Below are 23390 nucleotides of genomic sequence, written 5' to 3' on the forward strand. Positions count from 1 at the left end.
TTGGCCAAAGATCAGACATATCACGTCTAAAATTTTACTCTTACCTATGGTGATATATGTCTATATGTATATACACCTGTTTCTAAATTTATATATATGTGTGTGTGTGTGTGTGTGTGTAATAATATATATATACACATTAAAATATTCAAATATTTAAATTTCTATTAAAAATATATTTATTTTTAATTTAAAATATGGCAACACAAACACATATTAAATTATTAAGATAAAATGGTGCCAGTGTCATATGTGTCTATGCCATATATATATGTCACCACTTTTCTAGGATTTTATTTTAATATTACACTTTAGAATTGTGCTGAAAATTAACACCAAATTAAGCCACCTATGGATTGTAGAATCTGTATTCTTCTGCTTTTAAATTCATTTTGTAACATCTTTGGTACAGTCACAATTTCTTAAGAATAACTGATAATGATTTGGTGATTTAATCCAAAGGTTGGCTCAGTGACTTGAGATATAATTTGGTTAGAGACCTTGAAATCATTGAAAATGCTTAGATGCACACATGTAAAATTTAAACCAGAGGTTGCAAAATTTAATGGCTTCTGAGCTGCATAGTCTCCAGGTATGTTATATTTGGATGCTACAATTTTCTAAAAATTATATTAATGGAAAAGTAATTAAAAATGGTAATTATTTTTTTTTAAATCCAGATTTTCCAGTTTTTATTAAAACCTAGATGATCTTGGGGCGCCTGGGTGGCTCAGTTGGTTAAGCGTCCGACTTCGACTCAGGTCATGATCTCACGGGTCGTGGGTTTGAGCCCCGCATCAGGCTCTGTGCTGACAGCGCAGAGCCTGGAGCCTGCTTCGGATTCCGTGTCTCCCTCTCTCTCTGCCCCTCCCCTGCTCATGCTGTCTCTATCTCTCAAAAAAATAAATAAATGTAAAAAAAAAAAAATGATAAATAAATAAATAAATAAATAAATAAATAAATAAATAAAACCTAGATGATCTAGAAACAGTGGGCCCACAGTCTCACATGGCAATAATTGAAGCTTACCTTCTTATTTTTTTTGTCTGACTCACTGGTGTTACCCGCCTAGCCCTTCTGGATATAAATATTGGAGACCCTTGTTCTAGGTGATAAGCTCCTCAAGAATACAGCCCATGACTTACACAGTACACTGAGCACAATGCTTGAAAAATGGTAGGTGTTAAGTTTTTCTTTTCTTTTTTTTTTTTTTTTTTAATATTGACTTGAGCTTGAACTGAGTCTTGTTTGTTTTGTCTTGATCTGATCACCAAAATTATTCTCACTGAAAGAAAAGTCAAACAAAAGAAAGTGAGTTCAATTGTGATTTCTCTTTGATCTTTATTAACATTTTCCTATTACTCCCGGTAATAGGCAAACCTATACTTCTGTTTTTCTTTCTCTTACTTTCAATAGCATTTTCCAAACTGTGTCTCTTAAAACACTAATCTGCAAGATGTTAGTGAATTTTCTATCAGATAAATTTGGGAAAAAGTTATAGTTAAGACAGTTAAACTTTTTTTTTGGCATTTATAGGGCATCTCAGTCTTAAATATACTTTTATTTAGTGTAAACCGCAAAGAAGTAGAATAAAATATATAGCCTTTTGCAAACTTATTCACTAATTCATTCAACAAATATTATCGCATGCCTAATATGTGCCAGGCACACTATATTAGGCATTGGGGACAAAGCGATAAACAAGATAGAGATCTCCTGGCTTCCTAGATCTGATAGTATAGTTGGCCACGGAATCCCCTCTTCCAGAAACCACAGTCTAGAGTATGCCACTCTGCAATGTTACTCAACAAAGAATATTTGAGTTTCCTTAGCAATTTTTTAAAAATTTTCAGCTTATTTTTTTCCTTAGACCTTCTCAACAATAATTTGTACAAGTGTTTCCTATAGCCTTATTTCCCCCTTAGCTTTTATTTAGTTTTTTACTTAGTTTAATAAAACTGTTTTTTGTAAGTTTTTAATTTTAATTTCACTATGGTTAACATGCATACTTCTATGTTCTTTTATATCAATTACACAAGTCCTTAAAATATCTGAGCTTATCCTTTTTAGCTATATTGGTGCCTTTGTTAGTTTAAAACATCTGATATAAATGGCCCAAAAGAAGAGCCTGTGTGAAATGTTACTTAGCTAGAACATTTAAATTTAGTATCTTTTAACAAGGTTATTTTTTTCTTTTTTTTAAGATTTTTCACAATTAACTACAGAAAAGTCAACTCTGCAAAAACATATGTCCAAAAGTTGTTACATAGCTCTAATAAAGGTAGTGAATCAGCATGCCTTGAGATTGTTAATAATAATAATATATCCAAGAATTCGATTCCTCTTAAGCCAAGAAAAATGTAAGGAGAAGAGCAAAATATGTCTTCCCACTTAAATTTAGAAGCTTGCAATATAAGCTCACTGTCGAGTTGAACAGATAATCTTGCCATTTGAGTCCTTTAAATATTACATTTCTGTCTCCACCCTAGGGAAGAGACCTGTGCTATTGATATTGCTGCTTAAATAGTTTATGAGTTTTAAATTTCCACTATGAATTCCACTCTTATTTTAAAATACTTTATGTATTAAACACTTAGAGCTATGGTTACATTAAAATCTCAGTGAAAGCTGTCTTCATCCAGAAACGAAGTCTGTTTAATTCCTATTCCAGTTTGTTGCTCATTTTATTAACATCTCTTCGACCAAAATTCGACTCAACTAAAACATCTTAATAGAGTAGTAGACTATGTTTTGAGGTCTTTCTGTTGGTATTAATGAGTTACATGTTAAGTTTATTTGGAAATTTGGATTCTTAATATATACAGTGAAAATCCTTTATTTCTCGTATTGAACGTAATGAAAAAGAGACTTACTTGCTAAGTTTATTCTACAATTTAGATTATTCTGTATCTAAAGGAAAAATATTCAGCTTTTTATGGACCTTTTTTATGAATCATACCTGAGTCAGTTAACCTGGTTAGTGTTTTAAAAGGGCTAAAATTATTCAGTATGGAGTCATAATTGACATAGCACTGTATAAGTTTAAAAGGTACAGCATAATTTCACTTACATATATTGCAAAATGATATACATTCATTATTCATTATGTTAATTCAATATTCACTATTAATTATACATACTACAAATCTAAAACATACCTCATCCTATTTCAAATATAATTGACAAAAATAATTTGCATATTTCCAATTATGTGTGTTTTTTCAAAATACTTTATCTTTAAAAAAAAAAAAAAAGCTATGATTAGTTAATGAGAACTGAGTCATCTGATAATGAGACCAGAAATGAACTGGTTATAACTCAGCCCTCAAAACATTAAATTTAGTATTTTCTATGTTATAATAATGATGATAATATTAAAGTCTAATAGAATCATTTTTGAACAGGTGTACTTTTAAGATAACATGAAAACTATTTGTTGATTGGTTTATTCGATTAAATCAATTTGCTTGATTCATGTTTAATCTTTTAGTTCTTTCATCACCTCCCTCCAAACTTTTACACCCAGGTGTCTTTGCTTGTCAAATTAACTTCTGTAGACTACAGAGGATTCCCTCTGGAATTAAAGGAAATGCCTTCCTTTAATTAGCCCATAGTGGTTTTTTTTTTTTTCCTCCTATTTTATTTTCTTCACCACCAACTAAATAACTATTCTATTTTGAACATGTCAAAGCTCTGAATCCTTGCTCCTTTTTTTTTTTTTTGAAAGTATTTTAGATATGCCTTTTAAGCCAAGATCCTGGGATGAATTCCAGCACTCACTCCTGCATCCCCATTAGGGAGTGTCTGTCCTACCAGTGTTGTTAATGATTGGGATGGGCTGCTCATAAACTAAGATTTCATTAACACAACTTGTGATCTTTTGAGCATATTCTACAATTCTGCTACGAGAAAACTTTTATGGCAACCATTATTGCTATGAGAAAACATAATTGGCATGACTCCCTCTCTGTGTAGTATATAAGGCCAAACCGATAACTGATTTTCTGAGTCTTTGGTCATTTTTTACCTCAGTAGTACATGGTTAAGAAACAATATTATCGTAAAGTCACTCTTAATAGAGTTAGAAGTAAACTACTGCTTGCACGTATGAAGTTCAATTACTCAAATATTAAGTCAATAAAATTCATAAGACCTTATTTGCTATATGCTATCATCTCATTACGTTACATTTTCTTGTCTATGAAGTGTAGGAGATTTTAAAAACTTGAAGACTAAATCATTTTATAACTGATCTGAGATGATGGAAAAGTATTTTTATTTCCTTTTTCCACATGAAAAAGTGGATGTATTGATAGTCACTTATGTAAGAATCCTGTATTTATCTTATAATTCATTTATAAAAAAAATATTTTTTTTCAGTAAAAGGTGAAAAATGTCAGGCATGTCTTGGAATGAAAGGATCTCAAGGCATCTGATTTAGCAACAGAGAGAGAGCTATGAGACTTGGTCACAGGCTACCTTTCCTTGATCCCCAGTATTGATTAGCCTTTGTAATGCTGTGGTCAAGTCTGCGTTTCATAGAGAGGATTGGCCAAGAGCCCAATGATGAGCCCAAGTTTGGCAATAGTATCTGTGAGGAAAGAATAAAGTAACTGAGACAGTATTTCCTATAGACCTTAAGTAAGATAAAACTGTTGAAGCTTAGCCTGTTCTCATAGGAGCTGGTATACACCCCATGAAAAGTGTTGTTTCTATTTTCCGGGAAGATTAGCTACATAATTTATAAGACCCTACATGTGTGTTCCAGGCTTTTACCTCTGAGCATCTACTCATACAAGTCCCTGAAATGCATGCTCTTCTCAATTTCTGTGTCTGTCTAATGAAGTCTGACCCATTTATTAAAACTCAGGTTAGATATTGCCTTGCTGTGCTTTGCTATTTCTCTTACCTGTGGCCTAGGCGCGCGCGTGTGCACACACACACACACACACACACACACACAATCTTATTTGCATCTTTTGCATAGCTCTTGGAGAATTCATTGTGGTCTGGAACCAAATTCCTAACTTGCAATAAAGCGTCCCTTTATCCTGAATAAAGTATCCCTTTATCTTGCTTTGTGTTAATACATGTATTTTACTAGGAGGGCTGATCTAGGGCATGTTCAGTGTTTGAGACCTGTTCCATAAGCATGTACCTTGGTATCTATAAATTGTTATCACCATGTTCATCTTGGGGTGATTTACCCAGCTAAAATCCATTGCAGCTTGCATAACTACCCTATCAAGTGTCAAAATTTATATACATGTAAACATAAAAACAAATGCTTTGCAAGTTATAAAGATCTGTAATATATAACTGTACATATTCTTCTTATTTACTGTACAGTCATCTTTACCAAAAGGCTCTCCATGATCTACTTCGTGTCCTTTATAAAGAACCCAATTTCCAGCTGTGTTGAACCCTCTCAGTTCGGAATTCCTTTTTCTGTTCTAACTCACCTCTGTATCTTTGTATATGTTGTTTCTTCTGTCTAAATTGGCTTTTACCAACTTCTTAACTTGACTACTTGTCTTTCAGCTCTGGCAAACACAGCCTAGAAAGATAACTTTTCCATGTCCCATCTCCCAACTGCTTGCCAGTAACCCCAAAACATAAGCATGCACATTGGCATATTACAAACACATATGCACATGCAGACGTAAACCTTCCTCTGTACCTTAGTAACCTCTTGTGCATACATCCATCACACAACTTAACACATTCTGTGTTGTCTTATTCTCTACCCCCTGCCATTAGGCAAGAATTCCTTTTAGGTATAGTCCATCTTCCATCATTCTATCTCAATGTTTTCCAAAGTGCTTAGTATATAAAAGCTTCATTGAATGTTAGTTTAATGAGTGGATATTAGGACAGTAGAGGAATCAGTGTGGGCCTGGATTGGGACAATTAGGTTGCCTAGGATGGAAAGACAGAAAGAAAGAAAGGAGAATGGCGTCAGTGGAATGGCAGATAAGGAATGATGGAAAATGGACAGATCAAGTGCATTCTAGGAAGCTTGACAGATGGACTGAAGAATATAGGCTTCAATCAATAGGCAAGAGGGGTTCATAATTTGTAGATTTCAGTTATTTGGCAGTGAAATAAATGAGTTGGAGGAAAACCTACCATTGTGAGTGGCAATAGTAGGAATATAAAAAAGGGGTAATAAAAGGGAGTTATCAGAGAGAAAAAATATATAATTTGTTAGTCTTCTTTTTTTGGAAAATATAGTAAGTATACTCAGGGACTCATTTTCCCTGAAGCTAATTGACTGTTTTTAATTTTTGCTTCCCTAGATTCCTTACAGATTCTTCCCTAACTGCCCACACGTTCAGGTAGTGATGTGTCTTTAAAGCCACTGTTTGTCCACAATGTATTTTAGAATTTATTCCAGATCTGAATCTTTGATGAAATTATAAAAATAATAGGCTAACCTGTATCTTCTTTACTATGCTATTCATCCAATTGAAAAGAAATGACTGCAAGCAAGAAGTGCATCTGAATATCTATTTAAAATTGGTAAAAGATAACATTTCAAAAAGTAATTGATATTTTCTAAAAGTTTGATTATAAGCTAAATTGATGTTTTTAGGGTTTTCATAGCCACTTATACTTTTACAGAGCAAATCCTATTTAAGAATTAAATAATTTATTCCTAATTTGAAGCTAAATATTTGAAAAATATTTATAAACATCTAAATATTTTTAATACGTTACCTACATATGCACATGCATACATACATACACTTAAGAATATGCATATACGTTCCTTCAGTGAAACATTATGGCTGAATGGAAGTAAAATTAAGTCATGGACAGGAAAGTACTTAGTCTTTCAGCCTCGTCTTCTCAGCCATCCATTCCCTTGAGAAAGCAAATTTTGTTCAGACACAAAAGAAAAATGTACTATTAAAATGCAATTCAGAAGTGATAAAAAGTGTAAGTGCAGCAGCCGGCTCACAGCACCCCTTTTGTATACTCAGGGACATTGGGGCCACATTAATTTTTGTGCATGTGATGTCCATCCCATGTGCAAATTAGTACTGGAAGGACCATAATCTGTCTTATATGAGAGCTCTTTTCCCAGGAGCGTATGTAATACATGCTTGTGTAATCTTGTGTGATTCCAAGCTCTGTGTTCTGTTTATTTTTATTTCAAACAAATTTTTCCTAAGAATTTTTCATTAGGAAAAATATTAAAGAGCAGTTTATTAATAAACATTAAAAATAAATTATAGAGAAGTGTGAAAACTGATGAAATAATGCTTGTTTCCCCTTACTTTTTAAAGCAAATTTATGAACGTAATGGCAAGGAAACAAATTTTCAATTGAATTTAGATTTTATTAAAAAGCCTTTCTTGTGTTAATTAAATGAGGTAATATATATGAAAATATTGACAAATGGTTAGGGTCAATAAATCTGTTGAACTTCAACTTTGTTTTTCCAAAGTCTGAATTTTAGAATTTTCTTCTCAGCAGAATATTCCACTTCACTGTATAATATATATTTTTTATTGCCCAGATCTTTTTCTCTAAATGTTTCTTTTATTTAAAAAAGCATCAAACTCCAACTTCATTAGTATCATATCTTCTTTGATTACATTAATGAAAAGTGTTTGAAGTATATTCCTGTTTCCTTCATTAGATTTCTTTCCTCCAGATTATCTTTTATAAAAGCTTTTATGCTTGGAGATGTGTCTTTCATGTTGGTATTTCCCCCAACTGGTAATCCATTCTTACATTCATATTAAAGGAGACTCTAAAAATCAGGCTAGAAACTGTAGTTGTGTGTGAGTGTGGCTTTTTGACTGATAGGCTTTTCATTAAGAAATCTTCAAATGTCGAAATTTGAAGTTATTTCTCTGGGCATTTCCAGGATCTTTTGAGAGGATGCATTAGTCAGATGAAGCGTTTAAGTCCCACTGCCAGTTCACGTAGACATGAGCAAGGGAAGAGTTCACTGAGTAGACACTGATTTAAAACCCATATATCCCATTTGGTGCTTCCCCCTTGGCCTGCCGCCTGCTCCCACTGAGACCAGAGCTCTCCAGTGTAAAGTTTCTGACAATAAACTCTTCTCATGGATGCATGGACTGGGAGAGGAACCTGGGGATTTAATCACTCCTTGCGTAGACTTTTAATCTGTTTCCAGTTTTATCCCTCACTCTCACCTTCTGCAACAACTGTAGCTTTTTTCCCTGAGCCTCGCCAAGGTTGTGCAACATGGACCTTTCCGTTTAGCCTCTCCCTTTTCTGGAACTGCGATTTCAGTTGTTTTGAATTATCTATCTGCTTTTCACCTGCCCAAAATTTGTTGGTATTTTAATCTGCTGTTTCTCCTCTCCTGTCCTCTTTCTTCTTGTAGATTTATAATGTTTTTTTCTTTACTCTTATTTCAGAGGGTTCTGGTGAGGTTTTTTAACAATTCACCACATTACATCAAAATCTTAGATGTGGATTTTAAAACTTTGATCTTTTATGTTGATCATGGTAACACATTAAAATAAGAATGATCATGATAATGATAATGGTGGCTGTGACAACAAGCTACTTCTACTTGTTCATTCCTTACAACAACCCTGGATAGAAGTAAAATCTCATATAGAGGTCAAGTAACATCCATAAGGGAACACAGCTGGCAAGGGCAAAGCTAAGATGTGGATACTGGTCTGGGTGACTGAAAAGCCCCATTATTCGTAACCCCTGCCAAAGATGCCTTCGTTATTTGGGTGAGTTAAAGAACGAAACTGAACTACTGTCTTACAACATACACAAAAAGTTTACTTAAAATGGATTAAAGACTCGAATATAAGACCTGAAACCTTAATTAATACTCTTAGAAAAAAATCATAGTGAGTTCCTTGACCTCGGACTTAGGGATGATTTTATTGGATTTGACACCAAAAGCCAAGGCAGCAAGAGCAAAAATAAACAAGTGGAACCACATCAAAATAAAAAGCTACACAGCAAGAGAACCCATCAACAAAATGAAAAATCAACCTACTTAATGGGAGACAACATTTACAAATCATGAATCTGATAAGAGGTTAAGGTTTAAAACATATAAAGAACTCATACAACTTAATAGCAAAAAGAGAAACAGTTTAATTTTAAAACGGACAGAGGACTTATATAGACATTTTTCCAATGAAGGCATACAGATGGGCAACAGGTATATGCAAAGATATTCAACATCACTAATCATCAGGGACATGCAAATCAAAACCACAAGGAGGTATCACCTTACACCCGTCAGAAAGATATAAGTGTTGGCAAAGATGTGGACAAAAGGAGACTCTTGTGTACTGTTGATGGGAATGCAACTTGGTAAATTGGTGCAGCCACTGTGGAAAACAGTGTAGAAGTTCCTCAAAAAATTAAAACTAGAACTCCCTACCGTATGATCCAGCAGATTCACTTATGGATTTATTTGAAGAAAACAAAAACACTAACTCGGAAAAACCTATTCACCCCCATGTTCACTGCAACACTATTTACAATAGCCAAGATATGGAAATGTCTTGTCCATCAGTGGATGAATGGAAAAAGAATATGTGGTATATACAATGGAATATAATTCAGCCATAAACAAGAATGAAATCTCGCCATTTGCAACAACATGCATGGACCTTGAAGGCATTATGCTAATTGAGATAAGTCAGACAGAGACAAATACCATATGATCTGACTTATATGTGAAATCTTAAAAAAAAAAAGTTCTGATAGATAACCGAGAACAGATTGGTGGTTGCCAGAGACAGGGGGCGGACGGCAGGTGGATGAAATGAGTGGAGAGAGTCAAAAGGGTGCAAAATTCCAGTTATAAAATAAGTAAGTTATTGGGATGTAATGTACAGCATGATGCTATCATTTATAATACTGTATGGCATATTTGAAAGTTGCTAAGAGAATGAATCTTAAAAAATTCTCATCACAAGAAAAAAAATTCTGTAACTGTGTATGGTGACAGATATTAACTAGACCTGTGATGATCATTTCACAATATATACAAATATTGAATTATACTATACATCTGAAACTGATATAACCTTGCTTGTCAATTATACCTCAATAAAAAAAAGAAAGTGTATTTGAAGACAACCCATTTCAATGAGAATTTTTTATACTGGACATCCTTTTCATTTTTGGATACCACTTTTAAATTAGGAAAGTTTTTGTTCACACAATAAATTTTAAGTAAGTTACTTGGCATCATTAATAAGTTTGTTAAAATTTTTCTATATTTCCAAAATATTTGAAACTTATAAAAAATTCTGTGAGAAAAGTTTTGGTATCTCCATTTGCTGAATGAGACATGAAGATTCATAAAAGTTAGTAACAGAGATAGTGGCAGAGGTTGAAGTGGAATCCAGGTATTCTGATTCCAAGCCATGTTTTACTTTCACTCTGCGTTAGTACTTCTCTAAATTCTAATTTTTTAGGGGCGCCTGGGTGGCTCAGTCGGTTAAGCGGCCGACTTCAGCTCAGGTCACGATCTCGCCCTCCGTGAGTTCGAGCCCTGCGTCGGGCTCTGGGCTGATGGCTCAGAGCCTGGAGCCTGCTTCCGATTCTGTGTCTCCCTCTCTCTCTGCCCCTCCCCCGTTCATGCTCTGTCTCTCTCTGTCTCAAAAATAAATAAACGTTAAAAAAAAAATTAAATTCTAATTTTTTAAATCAAATATCTGTAGATATAAAATTAACAATATCACTTAAATATTCTTTCAGGTTTTTGCCATTTTCTTCCTACCATAAAAATAAAAAGTACATCCCATTAATGCATTCATCAAGCAAGTATGGTCCCAATTCTTACGGAAGTCAACATTTTAGAGATGAAAATCCTAAGAAATGGATCTGTGACAAGGTAAGTTGGTGAACATTTAAAAATGATGTTCCTTTGGAAAGGCCAAAAATATGCACCAATTGCAACAAATATAAATATTCTCATTGCAGCTAACACTTTCCTGGTTATAAAATTATTTATAGCTATTTTATGTATACATGACACTGCCGACTTGTGGCAGTGAAAGGTTTGTGTTTTTGTTTTTTAGTGTTATATGTCAGCCACCTTATGATCTCTGACATGCATCATGGGTTTGCCAAAGCCAGTCAGGGTCAAAGTTTGAATCTGCGATTACAGAGTAGAGTCCACTTCTCAGGCACGGAGATCAGCGCTTGGTTGTTTTCTCTCAACCTCTGTGTGTATGTGGATAGATGGAGAAGTAGATGATAGATAGATGGATAGCTAGATAGATGGATACATAGATAGATGGATGGATGGATAGATAGATAGATGATAGATGGATAGATAGATAGATAGGAATATATAATATGATATAGAAAAGAAGAGGCAAATAAATATTAAATGACTCCAGAGTTATATTTGTTAGCATTTACATAAAAATTTCTAAATAGGAAACACACCAAGATTTCTTGTATAATATGAGGCCAATGAAAGTTGTTACTGTGTGTTTGTCCTATTATCTAACAGAAACTGTAACTTAATTACAAAAATAATTACACAGGTAAAGTGAAGTTGTAAGTGACTTTTTGGAAAAGGGTTAAAGCCACTGAGGTCTATATAGTATATTAGACATACTGGTTCTATTAATAGTCTGTCAATGAGGATTTATTCATTTACACACGGCCTCCTTCCAAAAGGATTTAAGGCACCATACTAAAAGGCAAATACAGCAAAGGTTATATTTTAGAAATAAAAATAAGAGAAAGTGATCTTAAATGAGAACAGTTGTCTATGCTCACAAAATAAAGGGAACATTACTGCAGTGGCAGCAGGAATTTCAGCTTATAGATGGCGAAGATGAAGAGGAACACACAAGTTATAGACATATCCTCATTACTCAAGAGGAAGAAACATGTTAGACCCTTAAGAAAAATGAGATCTTTCTTTATTTTACTAAACTCGAAGAAAAAGTCTTTTTTTAGGGTATTGTAACCATGGGATTACCAAGGGTAAGTTACTGGGGAATGCTGTGGATTCTTTAGAAAGTGCCTTTTTCTTTTCACCTACTAAGTCATCTTTCTTAAAAAATAATCTCTAAAATACTAAATAATAATTCCACAGCATAAGGAATGTGTACAGTGAGTAGTTCTTCCTAACTCCTTGATTGGCAAACCTAAATATTTGGTGATGATGTATTCTAGGCATTTGCTTTTACCTAATATGCAACCATTTAGAATATAAGCTAAATATAATTTTCAAACTATTTAATTTCATATTTTGAATGTGCATAATATGATCTACATCTTATTTCTATTTGACATAAACATCTTTTGCTTTTATGCCCTCTCACCATTTTATTTAATTCAAGGAAGTGTTCATTTCTTTAAAACATAAATGACTTACCTTAGGACATTAAGCTACTTTACAGTAAGAAAGATTCTTGTGCAAATGTTTCTTTCCTAAAATAATACGGTTCTTTTTGGTTTTATATGAGATTCACCTCATACATTCTGACATTCCAAGAATATGCATTTATCTGGGGTGCCTGGGTGGCTCAGTGGGTTAAATGTCTGACTCTTGATATCGACTTAGGTTGTGATCTCACAGTGGTGGGATTGAGCCCCTGGTCAGGCTCAAGCCTAAGCATGGAGCCTGCTTAAGATTCTCTCTTTCCCTCTGTCTCTCTCTGCCCCTCCCCCGCGCTGGCTTTCTCTCACGCGCAGACACACGCTTTCTCTCAAAATAAATAAATAAAAAGTTAAAAAAAAGGATATGCATTTGTCTTACTGAAGTAAGCAACTTCATGGACATACAGAGACTTTTGGTTCCTCGCTAAAGTGAAAATAGTTTATTTTGTTCTTTTGAGGAATCATTGTGTGCCTCTGCATACTTTTAGAAAGTATACATACTTTAAAAGTTAATGACAAATAATTGTTCTTGTAGGCCCCCAAAATTAAGATGGAAACGTGTAGGGATTTTAAAAATCTTATTAAATCATGAATCCACTTAACCCTACATAAAACCATGTAGAAAAATACTAAAAACAAATTGAAATTCCTTCTTCTCTCCATTCCTTCCTTATTTCTTACTACTTTCTAACCTCTTCAAATAACCATATTAAATAAACAAATCATTCTTCTGTGTGGCTAATGTAATCTGCACAATATAGGGGGAGACATTTTGTTGTTTATATGTTAAATCTTACAACTATTAGACATAATTTATATTTTGACTTGATATTAAGTGATTTGGGTGAGAATTGGGTCCAGTAAACTACTAAAGGTAGGCTTCTTTTTCTTTATTTTTTGTTTCTTGATTACTGAGGTTGTAGTTAACAATTTATTCATTATTAGTGGAGTAAGGATAGTTTTAGGGAAGCTAGAGTTATTAAGCTCCAAATATTGAAGAAGGAAAGCTGACCTGGTTTGTGCTTCTTCTGCGGGAAGACAGACTGTTTACAAACATTCAAATGTACATGACATTTAGTTGAAAGCAGTAAATTGATTTCAGCCAAGAAACAGCTCAATTAAATATAGGTGGTTCCTGTTTCTCCACATTTTCCATCATGTTTTAAGATCATCCCTTTCTCTTGTATCTTCTGTAGGCATGGAGGTTATAATTTTCAAATGATTTGTTACATGATGTTGAAAGGTATCAGTTGAGAGAAAATCAAATGTTAATTAGATACTGTTTCTCTAATCACATTCACATTAACTCAATTAAATATAAAATATTGTTTAGTATTTTTGTTTTACGTTTAATGCTGTTGATACAAATAACACTATACAAGGACATCACAAAGTCAACACATGGAGAGCAAATAGTACAGTTTTTTCTTCATAGTATGAAAATCAATAATGAAAACTAACATATATATTATTTTTCTTAAAAGCATGGAAATCTATAAGAAAAAAAATATAATAAAACATATATCACTTACGCATATTTCTTTAACCTATTCATAAAATGCTCCAACTTAAGTTGTTAGATTGGTAGGCCTGTGTCTTAAATGGTCAAACTTTTGAAGTTCAGGTAAATAATTTGTATTTATAAATCCTTTGTCATGCTGATATCAGTCTTTAAAACAAAAGTGAAGTTCAATAAGGAGTATATTCCAGTCAGTCACTATTAATTTAATCTATTTGGGTAGATCTAAAAGAGTTGGACAATACAAAAATACAGTATACTAGAAACATTCTTTTGGTTGTCCAAACATTCACATATGTTCATATTTACTGAAGCAGAAGTAATAGTCTAAGGCCTTTATCTAAATTGGAATGAGTTCTCGTATGCATTTTAGACAATTGATTTTAATGGAACGATTTCATGTTTTCCCATGTTTGCAGAGTTCAGGAAGAGACTTTTAAGACGGCTCACGTTCATAGAGCCTTTCTTCCTACGCCTTATTGTAGGTGAATTACAACAGTAGGGCAGCCCTTTTTTGTTATTTTCACATACATTTTCGTCCTAAACAGGATTTCATAAGCTACAAAGCATAAAAATATCTAGTACTCCGAAGAATTAATTTAGAGAACCTAAGCATATTGCACAGAACATAAAGTTGACCTTTACCGTCTACAGCTTTTGGAATGGAGTGGGATGTGGAACACATCATAGATTTAATGTGGCACATCGCTGTCTGCAGAAACTTGGGTGGGACTGTGACTGCTTGCCCATTGCACCCGGTGATTGAATCTGCTGTCACCAGCATCCTGATAATAATGAACATTCAGCTTAACGACCGTGATTATGATTATCATAATTGATGTGCAAGTGCAGTGTGTGGGAATCATTACAGCTGAACTGTACAGCAGAGAAACATGCCTCAGTTATGGATAATTTTACTTTTATGCATTGATTGGGATAAAATATGCCATTCTATTGCAACAGACCAGCTTCATATAATTTTAAGAATCTTTCTGTACATGTTGATTGATGATTACTTACTTGCTGAAAAACAGCCCCTTACAGTTGTTTGTTTTGTTTCGTTTCATTAGTAAATGTAAACAATAAAATAATTAGGTGTAATTGAGGGAAAACATTTTGCTTATGAGGTTGGCCTTCAATAATCAAGTATTCAGTTTAAGTGTTTTCTCTCTCTCTCTCTCTCTCTCTTTCTCTCTCACAATGCACCAGGGACCAAAATTCTTCAATTTTTTTTTTTCCTGTGGTTACGCTCGTATTAGTCTTCTTGAGGTCAGTAGGCTTCAGGAAAAATAGGAGTTTAAATAATTTTTATTATAGATCTATAGATGTATTTGCATATGTATATATTTATTATACTCATTTTTATGTATTTTAGAAAACAGGACAGAGGCAAATATTATTTATTAAAATAATATTTAACCTATAGAATAATCTTAAAATATGTGTATTTACACTATCTATGCTTTTTAATCACTGCCTTGTTTCTGATAGATTTATTGTATTGTGTAGTAATTTTCAGTTATGCTTTTACACAGGATTTCTGATTTGAATTTTAACTTGTGAATGAAAGTAATGGGTGCAGTGATATATCCAAGATTTTCAGTAGCTAAGATCTGACCGTATTAGTCTATGATTATTAACCTAAGGGCTTAATTTGCATTTAAGTCCAAAATGTTACATTTGAGTGACGAACAATCATAATAGAACACATTTTCATAAAGCATAGTAAGCTATTAAAAAACACTTTTATTTTGTAACTGCAGTAGAGTCTGGGATTGAGAGATCTTTCCGTCAGATTATTAATAACTGTACAGCTCTAAAGAGACTCTGGCAAACATTTCCTTCTGCGATCTGTAAGATTTACGTTACCCCAGGTAAGCTGTTTGCCCTACATGTGCAGCTGTACTGCATGGTATAGGACAGAATCTTTGTTTGACAGTGAGAGGTTTTATAGCTCGCCTGTAAAATTTTTCTTTTGACAATTTTTGGTCCCAATGTGATTCTTGAACTTTATTAGAAGTTCTTCTTTAAGTTTGTCTCCAAAAAGTCAACATATGCTAGTCTTCTTTGCGTACTTACTAATTGAGGAATTCTTCAATGACAAAGATCTTGGAATATGTTATCTGCACTTCTCTGCAGTTAATCTCTTAACCTTAATTTAAACAAATAAAACCTCAAATGCCTCTATTTATCTTGTTGTTGTTGGAAATTAGGTTAATGTATCAGCGAAAATTTTAGGCTTCTAGACTTTTGCCCTAATCCCTAGGTATAGGATCACAGCTTTAATTTCTTTCTGTGCTCCTGATGATGTCTTTATCTGACTTGGCAAGAAAGGAGGTTTACCAGAATTTGGAGCACCAAAATGACTGCAAATGTAACGAGTGAATATTGTTGATGTCTTAGAAAGAGGCTGATTTTGATCTTAGGCATTATGGAAGTGTTGGCACTATTATATGAACATGAGAATTAGCATGAACGATACTCAAGTGTCATTCTGGCTATGTCTGCAGGTTTGGCATGGAGAAGTCAAAGGGATATTTGTGTGTGGTGAGAGCATCTAAGACATACTGTCTTAGCAACATTAGTTCTCTAGAACTTATTCATCTTAACACTGAAACTTGCTCCCTTTAACCAATATTGCTTCATTTTCTCCATCCCCAGTCCCTGGTAGTCACCAATCTACTCTGTTTCTAGGAGTTAAACTAGTGTAGATTTCACATATAAGTGAAATTATATAGTATTTGTCTTTCTCTGACTTATTTCACTTAGTATAATGCCCTCAGGGTTCATCCATGTTGTCTCCAATAGCAGAATTTCCTTTTTTATTGCTGAATGATATGCTTGTGTGTGTGTGTGTGTGTGTGTGTGTGTGTGTGTGTGTGTGTATCATGTCACATTTTCTTTAACCATTCATTCATCAGTGCACACATAGGTTGTTTCCATGTCTTGACTATTGTGAGTTACCTGTAGTGAACATGAAAGTGCATTTACCTCTTTGAGAAGTGATTTCATTTCCTTTGGTTGTATATCCAGAAGTGGGATTGCTGAGTGATACAGTAGTTCTATTTTTGATTTTTTGAGGAACTTCATAATGTTTTCCATAATGTTTTCCATAAGGGCTGTACCAATTCATGTTGCCATGAACAATACATAAGGGTCCCCTTTTCTCTATGTCCTCACCAACACTTATTATTATCCCTTGTCTTTTTGATAAGAGTCTAGCACATTATTAAGGCTTTTGTTATATATTGTCAAACTGCCCTGAAGAAAATGTATAGTTTATTCTATAAGAGTGACAGTAAATTTGTAGAGATGTGAATTAATTTTAGAAGTGTCAGGAATACACATAATGTTAAAATTGAAAATGAATTGGATATGATAACGGAAGAAAAAACAAAGTTTTCTGATTACTCCTAAGTTTCTGCAAGGGACCAACTGAACATTGGGAAAAGAAAAGGATCAGAGTTTGCGGGGCAACTGTAGGGAAGGAATCTTGAGTTCAATCTTGCACATGTTTGGGTTTGAGATGACTTTGACTCATCCAAGTAGAAATGTTAAATAAATAGCTGAATATACATGTCCGTTGCTTCAAACAACAGCTTTGACCAGAGTCACAAAATTGAGTAGATCTGGTTCATAAATAAAATTTAGTAAATTCGGTTCATAAATAATCCTTGAAATCATGAAAATGAGCAAAATAGCCTAAAGTAAAACCACAGAGTAATGAGAGGGCGGCTAGAAGTTTTGAGGAATGCTGACGTTTAATGGCCATTTGGAGTGAGACGAGCGGTAAAGGAGGTAAACGTGAAGAAAACCAAAAGAATATGCTTATCAAAGAAGTCAAGGAAAGATAATGCAGTAAGAGTGATGAACCATGGCCAGTGATGCTATGAAGTTGAAGAAAGTGAAGATTAAAAAAAGCTCCATAGATTTAGAGAAATGTAAGTCATTGGTTACTTAGCAAGAGCTGATTCAATGACCATATGAGGAACTAAGCCGGACTGTAGTAGCTTGAGAAGGACTAAAAAAATGGGGTTGGCGGGTGGGGTAAGGGAGAGATCAAACGTAGATAATTATTTGAATAAGTTTGGCTGTGAAAGGGAGAAGAGAGGTTTATAGGGCGATGGCTATAGGGAAATACATAGTGAAGTATCCTTTTTAAAAGGTGGAAGAAGTTAGCATGAATAAATTTTACTGTGCTGTGTCTATATTATGATTTCACCAATTCCTGTGATTTCATATTAATTTGTCTCTTAAATTAATCTTTTGGAATGTTCATATTCGGAAGCAGTGCTGAGGGCAGCGCTCGTGCAGCTCAGCCTTTGCCTACAAATGTGTTTAAAGCCGCCATTCTCTCCCACAGGCGATTTTGCAGTTTGGGCAACGTATAGACACATTTGTGGCTGTGACCCTGGGCGCAAGGGGGTGCGAGGGGGTGCTACGGGCTTCTAGTGCCACCCACCTTGAGGCTCTGCACTCCTAAATTTACTATAATGCACAAGACAGCCCCCCACAACAAAGAACTATTTCCCTAAAATGTCAGTCATGCCGCTGTTTAGAAACCTTGGGATAAAAAAGAGTATGCATGTTTTTAAGGCTTTTGATTCATCTTCCCAAATGTCTGACAGAAAGAGTAATCTCATTTGCATGTCCACCTAGAAATTTATGTGAGCTTCCATTTCCCTGCATCTCATCAATTCTGAGTATCGTTTATCATCATTAATTTTACAAATGAAAATGGCATCTTTAAAATTTTACATTACTTTGATAAAAATTTATCCTAAAAATCTTTTCAGATTATTAGTCACCTGCTCTATAAGTTACATGTCTACATCTTTTGCCCATGTTTCTTTTCATTAGCTTGTTTTTTCTCTATTATTTTTTTTTAATTATATACATGAACACTTACTTTCGAGGTAGGTTTTGTTTTTTTCTTATTTATCCTGCTTGGAATTCTTTGGATTCCTTAATTTATAATATCTTTTACCAAATTGGAAGAATCTCAGCCACTATATCATCTTCAAAGTTTAGTATTTCTTCCTCCTCTTTAAATTATCTGGAATTCTGATTTGATATGTTTTCTATATATGTGATATATTGTAACCTTTATTTCATGATTTTCTTTGCCTTGTCTCTTCATGTTGATTGTTGTATACTTTTATTAAAACTATTTTGTATGTCTGTCTTCAGTTGTGTGTACTCCGGTGTTAAATCCATGGGATTTCTAGTCTCAATTTTTTTTTTTTTATTTTATACACTCTACTTTTTTTTTTCTTTTTCAAGTGAGTCTGGTCAATTTTGATATTGCCCTGTTCATTTTTTATTCTTTTAATTCTCTTAAAAAATTATTTTTGGTGGGGTGCTTAGGTGGCTCAGTTGGTTAAGCTCATGACTTTGGCTCAGGTCATGATATCACAGCTCGTGGGTTTGAGCCCCGCGTTGGGCTCTGTGCTAGACAGCTTGTTCAAAGCCTGGAGGCTGCTTCAGATTCTGTGTCTCCTTCTCTCTCTGCTCCGCCCCCCCCCCCCCCCCCACTCATGCTCTATCTCTCTCTGTCTCTCAAAGATAAATAAATGTAAAAAAATAAAAAAAATAATAATAATTGGAGCGCATGGGTGGCTCCATTGGTTAAGCTCCCTAATCTTGATTTTGGCTCAGATCATGATCTCACCATTCATAAGATCAAGCCCCACATTTGGCTATGTGCTGACAATGCAGAGCCTGCTTGAGATTCTCTCTCTCTCTCTCTCTCTCTCTCTCTCTGCTGCTCCTCTAAATAAATAAATAAATAACTTTTGTGGCTGCCAGCAATTAGCCCAAAGGTTGTTTTCATTATATAATTCCAAAGTTTGATGTTCAGTCAACTCTGAGTCATGATGGATTTTTTCATCGACAGCCTTCTTTTTGTTATTTAAAATGGTTTTCATTTAACGTTTTCTATTGTCTTAATTTTTGGATTATGAGTTTTTGTTCCTTGGAACATTATGTACGGGAATTTTTTGATGCCTGGTTTAAGGTACATTTCTTCAGAAATGGTTTCTGTTTGTTTCTACCAAGAGCTTCGTGGTACTGCCCACCTGGGACCTCTGTGAACTGAACTTTGGTTTGACATCCAAACCTATATGAGGACAAGTTCATTGTTAGGAACTCGCAGGAAAGACTTCTTTTTTTCCCTCTGTCTCTCCACTCAACCGACAGCCAAGAATGAGACAGGGACATCTGGCAAGGTCTCCCTCCTAGGGTCATTTTCCTTTTCTCGTTCATCTTCAGAGAATGTCATTTTTCAGGAGTGCTGCATTTATACAGAGTTCTCCAGTGTAACTCTCACACTCTGCTGTCGCCCAGTTGTCAGTTGCTTGATCGTGTACCATGTTACACCCAAACTCTAAGAGTCTGTAAATAAATACATACCTCGAGACAAATACTGACTGTGGCCCTCACGAGATGTGCACTTTCTTGTCAATTCTTTCTTACAGAGAATCCCTTATGTTTTTTTCCAGGTCATCTGTATATTAAAAAGATCTTAAAATCTTGGGGCATCTTGGTGGCTCAGTCGGTTAAGCATCCAACTTTGGCTCAGGTCATGATCTCATGGTTTGTGAGTTGGAGCCCCATGTCGGGCTCTGTGCTGACAGCTCAGAGCCGGGGGCTCTTACCTAAGATACGCTTGTAAAGTTTTTCTAAATATTAAATAATTCGTTACCTTAATATAGTATCAATTGATTTGAAATTTATTCTTATGTGATGATGATTCAGTTTTACATTTTTACAAATAGCTACGAAGTTCCCTTAATACTATTTATTATATTGTTTCTTATGGTTAGCAATGCTATTATTTTTATTATTCTCTTCATTTAGTTACTATTTTATTTACTTTGGGATTTTTGTAGATTTTTTTTTTCTTTTTTAGAGACAGAAAGAGCAGGGGAGGGGCGGAGGGGGAGAGGTTTAGAAAGTCTGAAGCAGGCTCCAGGCCCAGCTGGGAGCCCAGCTCTGGGTTGGGACTCAGGATGGTAAGATCATGACTTGAGCTGAAATCAAGAGTCAGACGCTTAAGCAACTGAGCCACCCAGGTGCTCCTAGACTTTCTATCATTTTATATTAACGTTTCTATTGTATGCACCACACTTACAGTTTTATATATTGTATGTTTTTAAAATGTTACCTCAATTACGTGTCAAGCAGATACAGACACCAGAATATTATTTATAATAATAGTGGCACTCTCCACCTGACTTACAGAAAAAAATACTCCTATTATTTGGAGTCTTACGTGTCCCTCTTCATGATTCTGTGCTTTCGGTTCCTAACTAGAGGTATCTGCTATCCTAAATTTTTAATAATTTCTTCACTTTGATCTATACTTTTATTACATATATTTATATGCCTAAACAGCTAGTTTTGCATGATTAGGCACTTTATATATACGTCTTTTTATAGGTGTGTAAATTATACCATGTGTTTTTTTTAACAACTTGCTATATAGCTACATTTCATTCTTTTTCACTGATGTAAAGTATTTCATACATCAGTTTGCCACAATTTATCCATTTTACTGGAGATGAATATGGGCTTGTTACAGCTTTTTTGCTCTAGGAATCCATGCCGTTATGAGTGTTACAGCTGCTCTCTTACATATCTCCTGGCTCCTGTATGAAAGGTATTACTGTTTGTAGGATATGTACATCTTTAAATTTGTTCATAAGAACTTATTTTTCAAAAGGTTCTACAGATTTAGGGTAATAAAGGGATATCTAGTATTCCTGACAACATGTATTATTGTTAACTTGAAAATGTTTTGCCAATCAGGGGCACCCTCGTGGCTCACTCAGTTGAGCGGCCGACTTCAGCTCAAGTCATGATCTCGCGGTCCGTGAGTTCAAGCCCCGCTTTGGGCTCTGTGCTGTCAGTTCAGAGCCTGGAGGCTGCTTCAGATTCTGTGTCTCCCTCTCTCTTTGCCCCTCCCCCACTCACACTCTGTCTGTCTCTATCAAAAAATGAATAAACATTAAAAAAAATTTAAATGTTTTGCCAATCAGCTAAGTGTAACGTTACAGTTTTAATGAACATTATCTTGATTTTAATGCAGTTGTGCTTTCTTCTCGAAGAGCGCACTCTGTCAATAAAAATTATAGCTTTTTTTCCCACATAGAGTCTTCACATTGTTACTAGGTTTATTCCTAAGTATTTGTTTGTTATTTGATTGTTATTGTGCAAGAGTTCTTCTCTCATTTATTTTCCAACTTTCTCTTGTTATATAGTCATTTTTTTGTTGTTCACATGTGTTTTTGTTATTGAATTAGTTTATTCAGGTTACCATAAAACACCACAGACTGGGTGGCTTAAACATCAGACATTTACTTTCTCACAGGCTGGAAGAACCAAGATCAAGGTGCTGGCAGGGGTGGCTTCTGGTGAGGAATCTGGCTTATAGACAGCTGCCTTCTCACTGCTGTGTTCCCACAGGGCCTCTTCTCTGGGCATGCATAGAGGAGGAGGGGGAGGAGGAAGGGGAGAAGCACAGAGGGGGAGGGAAGGGGAGGGGGAGAGGGAGAAGAAGGGGGAGAGGGAGAGGGAAGAGGAGGGGGAGAGGGGGAGGGGGAGAAGCATAGAGGCGTAAGGAAGGGGAGGGGGAGAGGGAGAGGCTGAGAGAGAGGGAAGGGGAGGGGGAGGGGGAGAAGCAGAAAGAGGGAAGGAAGGAGAGGGGGAGAGGGAGAAGAAGGAGGAGGGGGGAGGAGAAGGGGGAGAGGGGGAGGGGGAGCATAAAGGGGAAGGGGAGGGAGAGGGGGAGGAGGATCATAGAGGGGGAGGGTAGGGGAGGGGGAGAAGGAGGGGGAGAGGGGGAGGCTGAGAGGGAGGGGGAGGGGAGAAGGAGGAGTGGTGGGAGGGGAGGGGGGGAAGGGGACAGGGAGAGGGATTGAGAAAGAGAGAAAGAAATGCAGTTTATTCTCTTCCTCTTCTTGTACTTCTTATGATACCAGTCCTATTGGATTATGTTTTGGAGTCAGAGTCTCTCATTTCAAATTGCTACTTTGGTGTATAATTTTGAGCAAATTTAAAAAATTCTCTGTATCTCAGTTTTTTCATCTGTGGAAAGGGAAAATATTTTCCCTTACTCACAGTGTTGTCATGATGACAGAATTAGGAACTGTATAAGTGACTTAGAATACCCAACATGGTAAACACCATACAGTTTAGTTATTATTATATTTATGACCCTTTTGGTTTCTTTTCCCATTCTATTATTCTATTAGTATATTTTGATCACTAATGTTGAAATGATATCCTAAATCTCTAATGCTCTCTGTATCTATCATTTAAAATTTCTCCATCATTAGCCCCATTTTCATGTGTTAACATTAAAAAAGCTATTTAGACAGTAACAATAAAATAACATTAATAAATTGACTGAGTCCTAGATCATTAAAAGATTAATTTGCCCTGTATTACTATTAAATTTATTTTCCATACCATATATATTTCATGTTTTAATATTACA

At 35.0% G+C, this 23390-nt stretch overlaps 1 protein-coding gene across 5 annotated transcripts in view; it reads left to right on the forward strand.

The window, feature by feature from the left end:
• SPATA17 (spermatogenesis associated 17) overlaps positions 1 to 23390 on the forward strand; it is a 196714-nt gene that overhangs the window by 126371 nt on the left and 46953 nt on the right. For 4 of the 5 annotated variants that reach the window (XM_042926292.1, XM_042926291.1, XM_042926294.1 and 1 more), the window contains one exon: positions 10729 to 10864. In XM_042926292.1, coding sequence (XP_042782226.1) covers positions 10729 to 10864 — 136 coding nt within the window. Of the gene's footprint in view, positions 1 to 1072; positions 1177 to 10728; positions 10865 to 23390 lie in introns of those variants that run through there. The other variant, XR_006199131.1, reaches the window with a different exon arrangement.

Source organism: Panthera leo, chromosome F3 (assembly GCF_018350215.1).
Source record: "Panthera leo isolate Ple1 chromosome F3, P.leo_Ple1_pat1.1, whole genome shotgun sequence".
In the NCBI taxonomy this organism is placed as follows: domain Eukaryota; kingdom Metazoa; phylum Chordata; class Mammalia; order Carnivora; family Felidae; genus Panthera; species Panthera leo.